The sequence below is a fragment of the Callorhinus ursinus genome, unplaced genomic scaffold (genome assembly GCF_003265705.2).
Source record: "Callorhinus ursinus isolate GAN/ISIS: 27379988/994484 unplaced genomic scaffold, GSC_fseal_2.0 scaffold22, whole genome shotgun sequence".
Taxonomy (NCBI): domain Eukaryota; kingdom Metazoa; phylum Chordata; class Mammalia; order Carnivora; family Otariidae; genus Callorhinus; species Callorhinus ursinus.
Window position 1 is genome coordinate 5,189,690 of NW_027397084.1, and position 19,927 is coordinate 5,209,616.

The 19,927-nt window shown below is 38.3% G+C and overlaps 1 protein-coding gene across 7 annotated transcripts in view; it reads left to right on the plus strand.

Annotated features, from left to right (window-relative positions):
• The window catches only part of SLC25A27 (solute carrier family 25 member 27), a 31,712-nt gene that overhangs the window by 2,762 nt on the left and 9,023 nt on the right, over positions 1-19,927 (plus strand). For 6 of the 7 annotated variants that reach the window (XM_025890735.2, XM_025890734.2, XM_073905042.1 and 3 more), the window contains 7 exons: positions 118-309; positions 2,033-2,117; positions 6,181-6,303; positions 8,308-8,420; positions 12,418-12,502; positions 17,094-17,186; positions 17,807-17,909. In XM_025890735.2, the coding sequence (XP_025746520.1) occupies positions 118-309; positions 2,033-2,117; positions 6,181-6,303; positions 8,308-8,420; positions 12,418-12,502; positions 17,094-17,186; positions 17,807-17,909 (794 nt within the window). Of the gene's footprint in view, positions 1-117; positions 310-2,032; positions 2,118-6,180; positions 6,304-8,307; positions 8,421-12,417; positions 12,503-17,093; positions 17,187-17,437; positions 17,504-17,806; positions 17,910-19,927 lie in introns of all 7 variants that reach the window. The other variant, XR_012381924.1, reaches the window with a different exon arrangement.

Consider the following 19,927-nt stretch of genomic DNA (forward strand, 5'->3'; position numbering starts at 1 on the left):
TTGAGAACCACTGATCTTGTGGTGACTAAAATATTAGTCCTGTGACTTAGAATTTTAGAATTTTTGTTTGTTTCTCTGAATGTTATGGGTTTCCCCCTCATTTTGTTTTTTTATTAGCAACCTTTCCCCTCGATCTCATAAAAACTCGGCTCCAAATGCAAGGAGAAGCTGCCCTTGCTCGGTTGGGAGACAGTGCAAGAGAATCTGCTCCCTATAGGGGCATGGTACGCACAGCCCTAGGGATTATTCAAGAAGAAGGCTTTCTAAAGCTTTGGCAAGGAGTGACACCTGCCATTTACAGACACATAGGTATCTATCTTGATTCCAGCTGGTAAGTTTGTTATGAGTTGTGTTTGTGTCCTCTGGTTTTGTGTTTAGCTGTGCCCAAATCCAGTAGTTTTTTCTACTACAGTGATAAGTGAATATTCTCTTAAGAAAATTAAGCACCAATTATTAAGGAATGATTGCCTTAAATTTTTAGAAATGCATATAAAAACATTTAGGGATGAACTGTCATGATGTCTGTAATGTACTTCAAAATAATTAAGCAGAAAAATGAATGAAGTATGGCAAAAATGTTAGCAATTGATACATCTCAAGGAAACAGAGGGAGTTATTTTCTCTGCTTCTCTACATGTTCGAAGATTTTTAAGAAAAAAATGAGCAATTGATATTTTCCTCTACTTTAGAAACTTTAAAACACAAAATTTAAATTTGTCATGTTCTTTGAAAATTAAAATATATTTGACTAAAATGCCAAATATCACTAGTCTTTGTCCCATACACTACAGACGAGGCAACTCTGAAAGAGAACAGAGATGACTGATCCAATTCTGGCAATTGAGTGATTGCAGTGCAGCTGATTTTCGCCTCAGTTCCCAAGGCTACCTACCTACCTGTGTGAGCCTTTAGTCACTCTTAAAAGGAAATAGTTGTAACTGTGCCACAGCCAGTGAGAATACTTTTCTGCTCTCCTTCTCCAGTGGCACTCACAAAGATAGTTGTTGGGTTTTCAGCTTGTGGACAGGAGAACATAAACTTGGCTTCAAACGGAGGTAGGACAGGTGCAGCATTCTTCTCCTCTACGTTCATAATATTTCTGCAAGTACGTAGGGACCCTTGACCAGAAAAGGGTCCAATACTAACACTTACCAGCTTATGATTTTTAAAGCTTCAGTTCTTCAGATGAGTAAGAGTGTGTATAGAGACTATTGTTGTTTTAGTGCTTTGTGTATTTGTGAATATGTTAAAATATTTTATCAGACTTCCTGAAATATCAAGAAAAGTGCTCTCTATGACTACCATGTACTGATTTTATTGATTTTTATTTCCCAGTCTTTTTTTTTTTTATTTTTTCTCCTTTGCTTCCCATTCTTGCTTTGAGTTTCACTCCTTTTCATTTGTATTTTGTTGACCATCATATACGGCTTTACAGTTAAGATTCATTTCATACTTTTGACAGCTGACTGAAAAAGCTACCCCAATATAATGAATTATCCAGTGAAGTTATGCATGTTTATTAAATGAAAATGCCTGCTGTGTACCAAGCTCTGTTATTAGGGCACATAGAGTAATGAAAACACAAAAAGCCTGCCCTGAAAAGCTCATGGTCTGATGGAAAGATGAGCAACAAAATCCAATTAATCTCCAGTTAATGTGACAAATGTCATATTCAATGTATGCCTGGGTTGTTCTGGGGAACAGAGGAGAAGCTTGGCAGGTGCAGTGGCAGTTTAGAACACTGGAGGTCAGGGAGCACTCTTTAGAAAACAAGTTCTTTGAATTGAGTCTTGGAGGACTAGGAGGAGTTAGCAAAGCAGAGAAGGAAGAATCCATTCAAGAAAAATCAGACAGCATGTGAGAAGGCCTGAGGCTTAAGGAAGCATGCCACCTTTACAGAAACATCAAGAAAAGACCACATGTGCATGAGAGAACAACCCAGCTAGAGAGATCAACTGGCCAGGTCAAAATGCCCTCTTGTTTTATTAAACGTCTAGCTGAATTCACCTTTTAAATGATCCATTCTACACAGTGTACTCCGGAGGCCGCATGGTCACTTATGAACATCTTCGTGAAGTTGTATTTGGCAAAAGTGAAGATAAGCATTATCCTCTTTGGTAAGTTTTGTTTTGAAAATAATATATACTATTGACCCTAAGGCGCTAATGTGTATCCATTAGATTTGTATAAAGTTTTGTTTTTGTACCCAAATTGCCTCAAGTTATAGGCTTAAAATAATAATTAGAATGTAAATCCAAATAAGTGAACATTTACTGCACATTGTATACAAACACACATTTGCATATGTATATGAAATTTTGCATATATATTATTTAATATTTTAATATTAAAAGAATCCCTTTTTTTAAAAAAGGATTTTATTTATTTATTTGTCAGAGAGAGAGCACAAGCAGGGGGAGCGGCAGGCAGAGGGAAAAGCAGGCTCCCCGCTGAGCAGGGAGCCCGATGCAGAACTCGATCCCAAGACCCTGGGATCATGACCTGAGCCGAAGGCAGATCAACTGGCTAAGCCATCCAGGTGTCCCAATATTAGCTGGCTAAGCCACCCAGCTGTCCCAATATTAAAAGAGCACCTTCTTCATGCCCCCTTCTACTGGGAGACAAGCTTTTGAATCACACAGAGATAGGCTCAAATTCCTGCTCTACTAGTACGTATGTAATCCGGTTAAACTACTTTACCATTTTGATCTTCAGTTTTCTTAGCTGTAGAAGTAATACCTACCATCAGGCTTTTGTTTTTGTAGGATTAGATGATATAATGAATGTAAGTGCATATCACTTATATTTATAACAGAAACAAAAATAAGTTATTATAAATAATATACATAGAACTACCAATAAATTTAAAAATATATAAAAAAACAAAGAAAATAGGGAAAGGATACCAACAGACAAAATTCACAAAAGAAAAAATATAAATGTTCATTAAACATTTAAAAATGTTCAACCTCACCAGTGATCAGGGAAACTAATTAAAACTATCTTTTCGCCATTAAGCTGTTAACAGGAATGTAAGTTACTATATAGTCTTTTTGGAGAATATAGTACCTGTTAAAATGTTTAAATGTGTAATCTTTTGACCCAGCAACTCTTCCTTTATGATATAATCACATTTAGAAACACCTGTACCTATGCATAAACACACAGACCCCCCCCACACAGATACTGACTGTAGCAGTGTTAATAGTAACTTTTTTAAAAAATTAAATAACTATCAATTTGGAAGTAGATAAATTTTGATATATACAGGGAAGCATAATATACAGCTTTGAAAGAATGAGGTAGGTTTTATATGACTAACCTATAAAGATGTCTATAATATCTTTCCTGGGCTAAAAAAAATCTAAGTCACAACTATAAGAAAATAGCAATAAGCAGAATTTCACCTTTCAGGCAAAATCTCTTGGCTTTGTTTAAAAAAAAATTGTAATGTACTAAGCTATACTAATTGTTTTCCCAGAATTAGTGATGAAATAGATTAATAATCCTTGCATTCTGTAATTCCCCCCAGAAGAGAAAGGTATAAAGGGTTCAAAGGAAATATTTCACTATGAAGTCAACTCTCAGAGTGGATGGGCTTGATGTCTTTTGACCCAGTCAGAACAACTCAGTCAAGAGGTATTGATTGAATGATCATGGTGTGCCAGTCCTGTACTCAATACTGAGGCTAGAGTAATGAAAAAGATAGTAGTCCCTGCCATCACTGAGCACACAGTAATAGAGATGCCTAAACAATTAGAATTATGTCACAATTACTGAGGAGGCAGTAGTTATGAGATTCTCAAAAAGAAAAAACAGTGCTGTGTTCATCATTGTGAGAACCAGGCACTCTCTTAGGCTGCTGGTGTTGATGGAGATTGATACAAGTTCTATGGAAAACAATTTGCAGGGCCTATCAAATGCCATGTAAATGTTCAGATTTCTTAGTTAAAAGTTAAGCTGTCTAAATAAATTGTGATGTGTCCATAAAATGGAATGTTATGAAACTTTTTTAAAATGAGGCAGCTCTATATGAATTGGAAACTTTTGAGATACATTATTAGGAAAAATATATCTTAAAGGATATTATTAGGGAAAAATTAAGCTGTGGGACAGTATACAACCTGGCATTCTACATTTGTGCTTTTTTTAAATTTTTGTATTGTTATGTTAATCACCATATATTACATCATTAGCTTTTGATGTAGTGTTCCATGATTCATGGTTTGTGCATAACACCCAGTGCTCCACGCAGAACGTGCCCTCTTTAATACCCATCACCGGGCTAACCCATCCCCCCACGCTCCTCCCCTCTAGAACCCTCAGTTCGTTTTTCAGAGTCCATCGTCTCTCATGGTTTGTCCCCCCTCTAACTTACTCCCCTTCATTCTTCCCCTCCTGCTATCTTCTTCTTCTTTTTTTTTTCTTAACATATATTGCATTATTTGTTTCAGAAGTACAGATCTGTGATTCAATAGTCTTGCACAATTCACAGCACTCACCATAGCACATACCCTACCCAATGTCTATCACCCAGCCACCCCATCCCTCCCACCCCCCCACCACTCCAGCAACCCTCAGTTTGTTTCCTGAGATTAAGAATTCCTCATATCAGTGAGGTCATATGATACATGTCTTTCTCTGATTGACTTATTTCACTCAGCATAACACCCTCAAATTCCATCCACGTCGTTGCAAATGGCAAGATCTCATTCCTTCTGATGGCTGCATAATATTCCATTGTGTATACATACCACCTCTTCTTTATCCATTCATCTGTCGATGGACATCTTGGCTCTTTCCACAGTTTGGCTCTTGTGGACATTGCTGCTATAAACATCGGGATGCATGTACCCCTTCAGATCCCTACATTTGTATCTTTGTGGTAAATACCCAGTAGTACATTTGTGCTTTTTTTTAAAGATTTTATTTATTTATTTTAGAGAGAGAGAGAGAGAGTGCAAGTGGGGGAAGGGGAGGGCAGAGGGGGAGGGAGAGAATCCCAAGCAGACCCTGAGCCGAGTGCAGAGCCTGATGTGAGGCTTGATCCCACGACCCCCATATCATGACCTGAGCAGAAACCAAGAGCTGGTGGCTCAACCGACTGAGCCACCCAGACGCCCCTACATATGTCCTTTTCAAAAATGAGTATTTATACATACACATTTGTGTGTACACAAACTATCGATTGTAACTTAGTGCTTAAGACTGTGTGGTCTGCACTCAGACTTCCTGCTGTTACATCTTGGCCATACCACTCACTAGTTGTGTGATTTGAGCTGTCCTTTAACTGCTTTTATGCCTCAGTTTCCTTATCTGTAAAGAGGATTTAACAGTAGTACTAATGTCATAGGGTTGATATGAAAAATAAATGTTTTTTAAAATGCTTGAACAGGGCCTGACATAATAACTACTCTGAATGCATTATTATTATGTGCAGGAAATCATTAGAAACTAGTAATTGTGATTGCTTCAGAGGAAGGGAACTCATAATAGGGACCCTTTTTACTTTATACCTATTTGTACCTCTTCAAATATAGTTGTAGAGTAAAAGGCAAGAAATTATCCCATTTCTTCTGAGAAAAGATATAAGATGATCAGAGTCTGGTCTGCAACACAAGCAGCTGGAATGGAGAGGAGGGGATGGATTCATAGCATGTTTAATTATAGTAGTCTAGATTTGATCACTGTTGGCTTTGGGAGGTGAGGAGAAGGAAGAGTCTAGGGACAGAGAGAGTTTCTTCAAAGAGAAAAAAGTTATCAACCCCCCTTTACTTTGCAAAACTACTAAAATAGTAATTTACAAACTCTGACTTACCATCTTTTGTCTGTTAGACTGATTACATCTATGCTGTTTTTATTCCCCGATGGTCAGAATTAAACTACAATTAAATGGTCAGTTCAGATATTTATAACTTTGAAGCAACTGCCCTTCTTTTGAATTTCAGGCCATAGAAGGCCCCTGAAACCAGATTTGAATTTCAACTCCTTATAGTCCTTTAACCCTCCCCTCAATAAACAGACAAACCATCTACTTTCCTCTGTGATTTGTACATCCATCCTTTTCTTCACTTGGTTTTAAATCCCCTATGCCGGGGCTGGACCAGCTTGGTACTGCTCACTACAAAATTTGCAAAATTAACAGAAACTATTAAAAAATGTATCTCCTTTTGTAATTAGGAAATCAGTAATTGGAGGTATGATGGCTGGTGTTGTTGGCCAATTTTTAGCCAACCCAACTGATCTAGTGAAGGTTCAGATGCAAATGGAAGGAAAAAGGAAACTTGAAGGAAAACCTTTGCGGTAAGTTCTCCAATTAACTGATTCCATTCCTTCCCCCTGTCATAGTTTGAACATGTACCTACTGATTTATGCATTTTTGTAATCTAACATTCAGTGAAGACATTAATTCTGACTCTTTCAACTTGGAGGATGTATTCATTAAGAGGAGAGCTAACACGGATCTTTCATTGCATGATAAGGTGCCCATGTTCTCTACCAGAAAAATTATATGTATGCGTAGCTGTTTGCTGCTTTTCCCAGCCTAGTCAGCTAGACTTGTCCCATTACAGCTTGATATAAAGAGTCTGATCACTAAAATTTGCAATTTGCCCCAGTGTGAACCCCAATTTTGCTGTTGTGATTTAGTGTTGTAGAAGTCACTTAGCACTCCTACTGTTTCTTTATCTTTCAAAGGGACCCTTCAGAAGGTTTGCATGACAGTTAGACTGCCTCAGCTCTTCCATGGCTAAAAGCTAGGTTCCTTTCTCTTTATCCCTGAAAGAAGGGAAATAGCAAGATTGACTTTGCAAGTTCTTCCCACTTCCTTGTCTAATCCCATTCCTCCTCTTTTCCCCAAGTTTAAGGAAGGTTTTTATTAGGCCTTTGTGATACAAAATTCTCCTATTGCATTACTCCAATTATTGAAGTCTGCCTTTCTTCAAAGGACGTCATGTTCAATAATTTATTAAAATACCACTTAGTCTGTTTCTCTGGGAAAGGGGCAAAATCTTTGAGATTGATAGACCTCTCCCAGAGAAGAGGAAAAGTGCAGAATGCCTTGGGCCGAGTATGAAGAGGTCTGCTCTCTGAACACAGGTCTGTGGCTGGGCCAGAGGTGAAGGAGGGTTTGGGACCTCCTTTGGGAGTCCACCACTCTCACTGACCACTGCTCTTCACAGTGCTGCTCCTCTAGCTGGCTCAGTGGAAGTTGAGGTTGGGTTTGGCAGTCCAGGCCCCCCTTGAGCCCTCCAAACAGAGAGAACACCCACCACAGAGGAGAAAAGGGTACCACTCTGACTTAACCAAGTAGTTTACAGAATCCCAGGACCCATTTTGTCATCTTGTAACAACTTCTAGTTAATTACTAAAGTAGCAGGAAGAAGTGATGTTGCCATGGTTGGCTATATGGAGAGAACTATTGGGATCCAGAAAAATCCGAGTTTTTAACTAATCTCATCAATTTTTCCCCTTCCTTTGTCTTCACTGTTGGAAATTTTTGGTTTGATATAGTAGTAAAAAACATTTCCTGTTGTTATAAAGAACATCAACCTTGGGGTCAGATAACCTGGGATTCATTATCCAGCCTTTACCACATTTTAGCTCTGACCCTAGTCAAGTTCCTTAACTTCTCTAAGCCTGTTTCCTCAGATGGAAATTGGAATGTAAATTCACACTTAATAGAGTTTTCAGGAATAAAATTTATCTTATGTATATAAAAAGTCTTGTGCTTAATAAGTGCATAACAGATTTTAACTTCAATGACCATCATTTGTGAATATAACTTCCCATGTAACATTATAGCAATTATGCATGCCAAATAAATATGTCATATTATCTTTTTGGTGAGAATAAGGGAATGTAGTGCCTAAGTAAAAGCCACTCAGCTACTAAGTGGTAAAGGTGGCATTGGACTCTAGGTATTTCTGACTATATAAAACCCAGACTATTATTTTATAACAGAGGTTTCCAGATTTGATTCATGGTGCAGCACCATATTTCACCTCTGTACCAAAAAAAAAAAAAAATGAACAAAATCAGGATAGGGTAGTAGATTTTTATAAGCCAAAAATGTATTCAATTTTAAGAACTTCTATTATAAGATTGGCCTCCCTACTCTTTACACTAAAAATTTCATTTCTTTTATGAGAATATGTGAGGATTGACTTTTTTTTTTAAATTTCTAACAGTTCTGGATAATTAAGATGTTATTTTATTTCAAATCATAACAGCTATAGGTGAAGTTTATCCAGTTGCATTCCATAGAAATGCATAGATTTTCACATTTCATTATTATTTTTCCTTTAGATTTCGTGGTGTGCATCATGCATTTGCAAAAATCTTATCTGAAGGAGGAATACGTGGGCTTTGGGCAGGCTGGGTACCCAATATACAAAGAGCAGCACTGGTGAATATGGGAGGTAATGGAAACTTTATTGAACTCTGATAAGTCCTAACTGCCTTCACCATTGTAATGATAAGCACTGACATCAGGGAAAATGAAAAATTCCATTTTATTATTTTTAGTAATATACATTGGCAGCGGTCTTCTTTTATGTTGTGACTCCTTAATTGAATATTTTCTCTAGAGTATTTTCCCTTTTCTCCATGGTGATCTATGAAAAGGATTTCCTAAAACAAGCAAATTGTGACAATAAGGAGATAGGACTAAACTATTTCTAAGGCCTCCTCTCTACCCACACCCTCCTCCAAGATCCAAACTGGCACATGTAACCTTGTGACAATCATTATATCCAGAATGTCCAGCTCTTCCCCCAGCTTGTGCAGCAGGCATCCCAGACTGGAAACCTGAACATTTCCTTAACTCATCCTGCCCCTCACTTCTCATAGTCAGTCAGTAACTGCTTCTGTCTTTTTTTTTTTTTTTTAAGATTTTATTTATTTATTTTTCAGAGAGAGAGGGAACACACAAGCAGGGGTGGCAGCAGGCAGAGCAGGCAGAGGGAGAAGCAGGGAGCCCGATGCAGGACTCTATCCCAGGACCCTGGGATTGTGACCTGAGCCGAAGGCAGATGCTTACCCTTGCTTCTGTCTTCTAAATATTTCTTAAAAGTATACCCTCTCCAATACCTACCACCTTAGCGTCTTTAAAATGACCATTTTTACAGTTCTCACTATCAAAGCCACACAGCTAGGGCACTGCCATAACCATCAGGCTGGTCTTCTCCCCTGTCCTCAAATTTATACCTAGTATCCAGAGGGATATATCTAAAACACAGGTCTGAACATGTTACTGGGACCCTTACAACCTTTTACTGGTTTCTCATCACTCACAGAAGAAAGTGGAAATTTCATAACATAATATAGAAAGTCTTTACAATCCAACAGGTGCCTTCAGGGAATTGAGCAATTCACTGATTCGGGAGTAAAGAGTGAAGCAGAGAGTCATGAGCTAGAAGGTTCCTCTACCTGCACATATCACGCTGCTCTTCACCTTCTACTTTCTCAATTTCCCTCTTCTTCTATTTGGTATCCTTCTGCAGATCTTTTCGTACTCCACTGAAATGTCTCTCCACCTTGTATTTTTCCTGAACCCCACAACCACCCTTCCCTAGCCATGTTGTGAGATGCCCTTTTATGAGTTTCTGTAGTTCCCAGCGCTTATCTCTGTGATCGCTTGTACCTCATTCCATTGCTTTCTACTGTGTGTCTATCTCCTCCGCTCAATAATGAGTCCCCTGAAGGCAAGGACATTTTATTTATCATTATTTAACTAGTCCCTTATGTAGTCAGTAAACATTTGATGAACGTATTATTGAATGAAAGGATTGTTTCTAAGACCAAAATATATGATTCTAGGAAATGAAGGGATGGCCTTTTTTTTTTTTAAGATTATTTATTTATTTATTTGACAGAGAAAGACACAGTGAAAGAGAGAACACAGCGGGGGGAGTGGGAGAGGGAGAAGCAGGCTTCCTGCTGAGCAGGGAGCCCGATGAGGGGCTCAATCCCAGGCCCCTGGGATCATGACCTAAGCCAAAGGCAGGCGCTTAATGACTGAGCCACACAGATGTCCCAGGAATGGCCTTTTTGAGGGTTATAGTAACATATCGCTTAAACATCAAAGGAAGTAAATCTTTTAGTTAATTTATTTATTTTGCTATTTCAGTCCATCCATGGCTACTGCATCATATTGGTAGCTATTTTAGTTATCAGGAATCTTTACTGATTGTAATTTCTCAATTTAATGCTTCAAAATCTGTTGTAGCTCAGATTTCTCTTCCAGCTTCCAGCTATTTACTCAGCATGTTTATTTGGGTTATCTTGAATATATCACTTTGTGTCCAAACCAAACTCATTTATCAAACTACTTCGTTCTCCATTCTTCCCAACCCCAATATATGATATCACCTTCTCACTTGAACAATGCAGAAACCTAGACAAAACCTAGTTTTGTCTCTTTCCTTTCACTTACTTCTTATAGCCAATCGGTCACCAAGTCCAACCACTTCTGTCTCCTAGCCGTATCTCACATCCATCCATTTCTTTTCATCCCTGGAGCCACTCCTTTGTCCAAGTATTATTTACCTCCTTCTACTGGATCACTATGAAGCCTCCAAACTAGTCTTCCTATATCTACCTCACGGCCATTTTGTCCCACTATGCATTGGAAACTGCTCTGATCAAGGTCACCACTCCATCATCTTACTTAAAACATTTTAAATTAGTCAGTTCTCATTTTCACCATCTCCAAAAATGGCAGCTCTGCCCTTCAAACTGTTTAAGCTCAAAATCCTGTAGTCATCTTTGATTCCTTTCTTTCCCTCTCTATTCAATTTGGTGATTCCGCCTTCAAAACATATCTAGAATCTGACCAGTGCTCCACAGCTCCTTTAGCCAAAACATCATCATCTCTCACCAGAATAAATGCAATAGTCTCATCTCTAATCTGTCTTGTTTCCCTGTAGTCTAGTCACGGCAGAACAGCCAAAATGTCCACGTAAACAGTAATCCACAGTCATCACTGCTCTGCTCAAAACCCTGTCCTGGCTTCTGTAGCTCCCCATCTTCTGGACTCTGCTACTTCTCTAGCCCTTGCTTACTCTGCTCCTGTTAGACCAGTATTCTTGCTGTTCCTCTAATGTACCAAGCTGACTTTTGCTTCAGGGATATAATACATATGTTGTTTTTCCTGGGACACCTTCTCTTAGATAGCTACAAGGTTTATTTCCTCATGTTTCCTTTAGGTCTCCATTTAGATGTTATTAAGAAGCTTTCCCTGATCACATCTTTAAAATTCACATACATCATTCTTCTCCACGTTCTGATATTCTTATCCCCTTTCTTTGCCTTATTTGTCTTCAGAGCAGTTATAACTATCTGAAATGCTGTGGTTTACATATTTGGTTGCTATCTCATCCCTCAACAAAGAATGAGGATTTTGTTCAGTTTGTTGATGGCTCTTACCCCAGCACCTAGAATAATGCCTACTACCACATGGTAGACACATATTTGGTGAATGATCAAATGCATCTATCCATTCTTGCCTCTTTACAATTCATTTCCTGTACTTCACTGTAGGTAGTCATTAGAAAACTCCAGAGTTGTAATATATCACTGCCCTGTTTAAAACTCTTCAAAGCTCTTCATTGTCATTAGAAAAAAATATATAAAAAGCTTAATGTAGAATAATGGCCAGGACCTTTTATTTATAAGTGACAGAATTTCAACTCAACCTACTTAGGATTAAAAAAGGAATTTATCATCTCAAATATTAAGAAGTCCAGGGGTTGAGCTGACATTAGGCATAGCTGGATTCAGATGTTCAAACAATATAATTGAATGTCTGTCTCTCTTCCTCTTTTCCTCCCCCTCCATCTGTAGGTCGCTTTCCCGTGCTTGAGAATGATAATAGCATCTTTCACCTTGTACACATTCCTGCCCCAAGCCTAACCTATTCTTTTTTTTTTTTCTTGAGAGAGTGTGTGTATGTGAGCAGGGGGATGAGAGGGACAGAGGGAGAGGGGGAGAGAGAGAGAATCTTAAGCAGGCTCCATGCTCAGCTTGGAACCCAACATATAGGGCTTGATCTCATAACCCTGAGATCATGACCTGAGCCAAAATCAAGAGTCGGAGGCTTAACCGACTGAGCCACCCAGGCCTCCTAAGACTAATATATTCTTTTTTTAAAAAAAGATTTTATTTATTTATTTGAGAGAGCGAGAAAGAGAGAGAGAGCACATGAGAGGGGGGAGGGTCAGAGGGAGAAGCAGACTCCCCGCTGACCAGGGAGCCCGATGTGGGACTCGATCCCGGGACTCCAGGATCATGACCCGAGCCGAAGGCAGTCGCCCAACCAACTGAGCCACCCAGGCGCCCAAGACTAATATATTCTTAACATAAAAGAAATTCATTGCCAAATGAATATTTCAGCCTTCTTTTTCTTTTTATTGCCAGATTTAACCACTTATGATACAGTGAAACACTATTTGGTACTGAATACACCACTTGAGGACAATATCATGACTCATGGTTTATCGAGGTAGGTGATTATTTTAGTTTGAATTATTTTCTATATCACTTTTCTTCATATTTGTCATAAATTCTAAACTTTTGTCTCTTTTGATCGAGAATCTAGTGATATTACCCTTAGAGTAATATGATAGTACATTTAAAAAGAACAATTTTCTTAAAATTTTTTGCAGTTAAAATGGGGAAGAGAGAGACAAAATTGCAGAATGTTTCATATTAAACGGTCCCAAATATTTGCACCTTGATGGGACCATCCTGGGGTCAGATTCTGTTGATCAGTTCTCCAATTCAATTCCACAGATATGTTTGAGCATCTCTTATGATAAAGGCACCTGCAGGGCCCTGCAGTGGGTACAAAGGGTAATCCAGGTTCCTTTGCAGGGGTTGACCAAGGGGAAAACAAGACAAATATAAAAATATACAGGGGCACCTGGGTGGCTCAGTCAGTTAAGCATCTGCCTTTGGCTCAGGTCATGATCCCAGGGTCTTGGGATTGAGCCCTCCGTTGTCATGCTCCCTGCTTAGCAGAGAGTCTGCTTCTTCCTCTCCCTCTACCACTATGCCCCCCTCAAATAAATAAATAAAATCTTAAATGCTGAAACAAAGTGACTAGTTTCTGTAGCATTCAGAAGAGGAAGAAAAAAATAACCAGTTGGAGGGGCCTATAAAGGAGCTAGAATTAAGTGTTTTGAAGGGCTATAGCTCTTGACAGAGACAGGAAGAAGAGCACTCCAGGAAGGAGCAGTATCTTATCTCTTTGCAACACAATTTCAAATTATCCATTAGAGTGAGTTACTTTATAGATGTCTAGTGTTCATAACATTATAGTGATTTCATTTAGCTTCTGATCTTGTGTCCAAATTCCAGAATGCTTTATGCTATTTAGATGACCCCAAAAGCACATTAATAGTGTTGAACCAATGAAACTTGGAGATATATAGATATAAGTAATTCCTAATTCCAGATTCACCTTAGCTTTATATTCCTAGAGTAGTTTTTCTTCATTCCTCCGCTCTTAAAGTAAGTGTGATCCTTAGTGCTACTAGAGCAATCTTTGTATATGTCTTTGCTTACCATTCTTTTCCATTCCACATTCTCACCCAGATTTGTTCACAAGCTACACCATACTTTCTGTAGCCAATAGTCTGGCCTCCTCTTTCAGAGAAAACTGAGGATGTGGGCCTCCTTCCACTTCTTATTTCCATTCTGATAAACACATGTATTATATCTGTATAAACCCTTGTCATCTTTCCCGCACTATCTTTGTTCATGCTGTTCACTCTGCCCAGGAGACGTTCGTCTCCAGTTTCTACCCAGTTGAGTCACCTTGTTAGAGTTGTTCATCTTTCAAGATGCTTGTCTGCTCTGGTGTTATGATCTACTCCAGAAGCAAGATATTCAGGTCTGTCCTATAGTACCACATTGATATTAACACTCTATTTCATGGTCTTTCTACCCAAATGGTCTTTGAAATACCACATCTAGCCAAAGAATCATGGATTTCCTGGCAGGTGTAAATCTTCCTAACATATATTACCCTACCAAACAGATCTTTTGTGGAAAAACAAGATTTCCAGCTGTATATATTCCAGTCCTAATAACTGAAATAACTTAGTCTCATTCTTCTCTAATTCAGGTTTTAGGAAAATGGGATGATGGGCATTTGCTTCCTTTTTAAGCTGTACCACTGGATCAGTTTTTTAAACGGGTTGGTATGAATATGTGCGGTATATGAGGCAGCTCAAAAGTTGCTAATGATGAACTCAAATCTAAGTAGATAAATGGTGCTATGTGGTCTGGAAGTTCTGGATACTGTGTCCTAGAAGAAAATGAAGGGGGATTGTAGCTGCACAACCAGAGAGCTTTATATGAGCCATCCAACACCTAAGGAAAACAAAAATTGATATAAAGAATAAAAACGGTATAAGCACTGAACTGTGCACCTAAAAGTGATTAAAATGGTAAATTGTATGTTGTGTCTATTTTACCACAATTTCTAAAAATGGGGTAAGTAAAAAGTCCTGGGGTAGGGCAGGAGCAGTAAAGACAAGCCAGGATTTCAGTGAGGTGGCAAGGCAGGTAGCAAGGTATGTTAATCAAGGAAACAGGAAAAGTAGGGAGTTGAATTAATGGCCAGGAAATGATATAGGACAGAAAGATCAGGATAACCTTATTTTTCTTCTTTTTAAATCATGAGGCTGTTGAGAGGTAAAACTGTAAGAAAGGCGAGTTTACTCTGTGTGAAGATGACACATGAGCATGCTTGTGTAGTTCATCCTTAAGAGGCTGGCTTTCTCTGAAACAGTGCTGATGGAGGATCTGAACCTGGTCTTGCAGATAGCCACTTGGCCTCCTGGAGAGGCAGAAGACTCGCCCAGTCACTTTCTGTCTGTTATCACTTCAGCTGTGTCCTCGGCTTCATTTTGGGCTGTTGCTAGCCAGGAGTGATGAAGGCAATAGCAAAAAGCAGCAATGTCCATTTCAGTGCAAGTAACTTGGGCGAAATCAATGTTCCTTTTATTGCTCTATCTTTTCCCTTTGACTCTAGATACCATCTTCCTTGAGACCTCCTGAATACATTATTCTCTGTCTTTTAATATTTATGTTTTAAAGAAGTTTAGCCAGATCACACTGTATTAGGTGTTAGTTAAGAGGTTCCTGTGTGAAAATATTAAGGTATATTAAAACCAATGGTATTAAACTTTCAAAGAATCTGAACTAATAGGAAAGAATATAAAAAGAGCAGTAGTGTACACCTACTGGAATGTATATGGTGAAACAAGAGCTCTTTCCACATAGACAATACCTGTTATGTGGACAGAGACCCAAGGACGTTATATGCGCAGTTGGATCATTTGCTGTAATGTGAAATAGGTTATATGGGTTCCTTCCCTTGAATTCAAGTATTTCTAAAGTAATTTTCCCCTTTGCATTATAAATCCTGACCTGAAAGAGGTAGACAAAATCTGGGTACTTTCTGCTACAGCAGTTTAGAGTAAGAGAGAGTATGAAGATTCCTAAGGTAGCTTCAACTTCCCTGCTGTAGAGCCTTCAGAGACTTCAAAAGCCTTGGGACAGAAGTCAGTGGTCCTTACCTTTGCGAGGTATTTGATGTCCCAGAAGGACCTAAAAGTTTTTCACAATTTTCCTTTCCAGCTTTCCATTAGCCAAACAAAAGCTGTTATTCAGGCTGCCTTGATTCCAGTTTCTGTAGTAGATTCAGCTTATGGGATATGGGACTTTATTCTCCATGACTCAGGTCAACCACCCCTTTTCTCATCATAGGTCTTTCTTGTGGAAAAGTTTAAAGCAGCTCGTGGGTTTTCAGTTTGTGGAAATTCATGCTCTGTATTGCCTCTCATGCCCACAAGTATAATGAACTACTAGTGATTTCTTAACTTTTTAGTCAGTCATTTACAGAATTGTGACTGACTCTGCAGTAGGTTGACCACAGCCATTTTGTTCTGAGTAACTGACAAGAAGGAGCCATTAACCTTGTTGGACAAAGGGAGAAGGGATAAACAGAAACTCATTAGACTTTATGCCTGAGCATAGATTGAAGGATAAACAGGAATTTTCCAATTAGATAGGGGTGCAGGCATGGAGATGTTGCATAGTATGGTAAATACAGCGCTACACTTAGTTATATTGTTAGAGCGTAATGGGTGAAGGGAGAGATGATCTTGGAGTAATATGTATGACAGCCAGTGTATGAGCTAAATCAGGTAATAAGGAATGAGTCTTAGATGGCATAAAGTAGGGGAAAATATTTTAATTAGGCTTGTATTTTAGATTCCTTAGGATGGACAGAAGAAGGTAAGATTATATTCAAATGGAATAGCTTAGTGAAGTGAGGCTTAAACTGGTCAAAGTGAATTTTTTATTGGTTAAATATTAACCAAATTAGGTGATTCCCCTGCGGAAGATCCTCTCAGTGGCTTTCATTCACATCCAGAATAAAATCACACTCCGTCAATAGCCTTCCTGGGCTGATCTCTGCCTACCTCTTCAGTCTTTCATCTGGCTGGACTCCTTCAGGATGCCGTGGCCGTGTCAGCCGCTTTCTCTCTCTTCAGCCCACCATGGCCATTTCTGAGTCAGGGCTTTTCCTGGGCTGTTCCTCTGGCCTGCAACATTCTTCCTTCATGGCTTTACGTAATTGTTCCTCACCATTCTGCTGCCACTCAAGAGCCTCTCCACGACGGCTTGTCACCCAGTTACTCCCTACCATGCTATCCCATTTTGTTTTGTTCGTAGCACTTACCGGCATCTGAAATTATTCATTTCTTCTCTGCCTCTTCCTAAGTAAGGACCTCAGGGACAGGGTCACGTGTGTCCTCTTTACTGCCTAGAAGAGTACCTGCCACCAGTAGGTGTCCAATGTATATTTGTTGACTGGACATTCTTTTAAAAAGCTTTCATTTTTTTCTACCTCTCTAATGATTTCATTAAGCATTGATTTTAAGCGAAAATAAATTATGAAGAATAATACAATAATATATTTAATATTCCATTCTTTCTAAATATCAAATTTCCTTTTCTTATAATTTAGAAACCACTATATTTATTATCCTTGCAAAATCACTTATTTGTATTTATAGTTTATGTTCCGGACTGGTAGCTTCTATTCTGGCAACCCCTGCTGATGTCATCAAAAGCCGAATAATGAATCAACCACGAGATAAACAAGGAAGGTAGATACAAAGTCTTCACTCTCCATGTGTTCAAATGTCTGTAATAATAATGTTCCTTAAAGATGTTTCCTTGTATTTATTCTTGATAGAAATATATCTGTGTGATCATGTCTTCAACCAGCAAACTGTTTTTATGTAATTACCTACTCTTTGTCTGATGGAAAAGTACTGTGCATTTGGGGATATAAGTTAATTTAATGATCATATTCTTTAGACACAAGGTATTTATTGTGATTTTATTGTTTTCAAAGAGTTTATGAAAATATACTCTGCTGAGAATTTACAGAGCACTTTCTTCAGAAGCTTATGACTTACAGGTAACATGGAGAATTTGATTTGATATAAAACAGTATGTTCTCTCTGGAAGAGATCAGGTGGAGTGAATTCTAAGTATAAGACTAAGGGTGGGATGAATCCGAAGAGTCAACCTTAGAAACCTAAAGAAATTATCTTTAAACTCAAAAGAGGTGATTTATATATACTGAACCACAAGTATTATTTGTTTTAAAATAGCAGAAAATGTTTAAGTAAGTTTCCTTAGTTTATTTTTTAATTTATGTTTTATTTATACATCTATTTACACACAAAAAGTTTAGCAAACTCTCCACTTTCCTTTTTAGGGGACTTTTGTATAAATCATCAACTGACTGCTTGATTCAGGCTGTTCAAGGAGAAGGATTCATGAGTCTATATAAAGGCTTTTTACCATCTTGGCTGAGAATGGTAATGTCAGGTTTTTCCTTCCTTTGTTTTTGTTTTCTTTGTACTTAAATTGCTTTTAATCTACAAATATTTTCCCTTTTCTCTTTTGGTTTTTAGCATGGCTCGTCCCCCAAACCACAATGCTTTCTCTCCTTTTTATATCTGTTTTTTTTTTTTTTCATTTTACCTCTCCTCAGAGTCCCATTACCTTCCTTGCTGGATTAAAGTAAAATAATTCAGTTACATCTAGAAATGAATAGGTTGACATTCTGTTGTTAGAAAGCCAGTGGATAGGGTTTTCTGCAATGTAAAACCTTTAGTAGTCCATTTAGCCAAAGTATTGTAAGTTTGGGACAGGTATAAAGATTTTATACTAGAGACTGTTCCTATGAAAATGTTACTGTTTCAAACAAAATTTGTTACTTTGCTGGCAAATGTTGCCTATCTATTAATACTTACAACCACAAAGCTCTGCTAAGAAAGCATTATGTCATTTTTATTTGATCTGGATATTACTTTTTACTGAGGTAAGCTAAGATGTAGAATTAGATAGACTTATTCAAGTAACATAAGATATATAATAAAAACAAGGTACTCAAGTATTTTGTAAGTTAGAACATATTTGAAAGAATGAATGAGTCATGGATTTAGAAATTCAACAAACAATCGACACTTTACACAATATAATAATATTAATTGAGCACCTAGTCCATGCAAAGCCCTGGACTCAATGCCTGGCTTTGGGATGAACAGGAGAGTGTCAGCCCCTGCTCTAGTGCTGGAGTTTCTAATTAAGTAAGGCCAAACATTGAATAAAAAACTAGAAGTGATGAGTGGTAAAGGAAAAGTGCATGCTCTTATGAAAATATATAGCAAGTACATACAGCCTAGGCTTGGAGATTAGAAACAGCTCCTTGGAGAATGGACTTTAATACTGAGTTCCGAAGAATGAGTGGACTTGGCCAGGTAAAAGGAGCAGAAAAAACATTCTGGGTAGAGGGATAGTTGGAGTGGACAGAGAACATGACGAGCTCAGGGAATTGAAGGAAACCTAGCAGACCAAGGCATGGAGACATGGATGAGAGAGGCACAAGATGAGGCCAGAGAGAGGCAGAGGCCAGTTTGGGAAGGGCTGTGGGACCCAGAAGAGTGAGGGGCACTGGCTTGATGACATGTATGTTTTTAAAAAGATCATTCCGGCTGCCATGTGGGAAAGGCCCGGAGTAGTGGTAGATGAGACATAATGATAGCTTGCACGAGAGTATTACAATGGGGACAGAAAAAGATTCAAAAAACAATTTAGGAGATAGCAAGGAGCTAGAAGCATGACTGGATGGGGAGGGGAAAATGGTCAGGGAAGAAAAGGAAAATTGGGCTTCATTCCCAGATTCCCAAATTGAGCAACAGATGATGTAGTTTCCTAACATGGAGATCATTCGTAGGGAAGATTCTGTGGTAGAATAGCAAGCATAGTTCTAGATTTTTTTAAGTTTTGGGTATTCATAGGACATCTAAGAACAGATGTCTAGCTGGCTCCTTCATATATCGATCTGGATCTTACAGAGCATATGGGGATGGAGCTTTAGAGGTGGGCACCATCTACATGTAGATGGGAATTGAAGTTCTGGGAATAAATGACATCACCAAGCAATAGTGGTATCTATTAACATGGAGTTAATATCCAAAGCCCTTAGCAATATCTGATACAAAAGTGTACCCAAGTATAAAACCTTATTTTGATTGTCTTGATTATACCTTGAAATTATCTCAAATCTGTGGATATTTCTTAATGGAAAGGAAGATTCTGATTTGGCCTGCATGAACCAAGCACTATCTCACTAAGGAGTGAGATGTTTATTTTTTGCATGAGAGCAGTTTATAATGTGTTGGAGAAGACAGACATGTAAGTAGTTAAAATTTCAGAAATAATAAAGTCAATATTATTAAATCACTTGGTATTAGCACCAATACTGTGCTAATCGTTTTCATGGCTTAGCTCACTGAATTCTCCCAATAATCTCTTCACTAGGTTATTATCA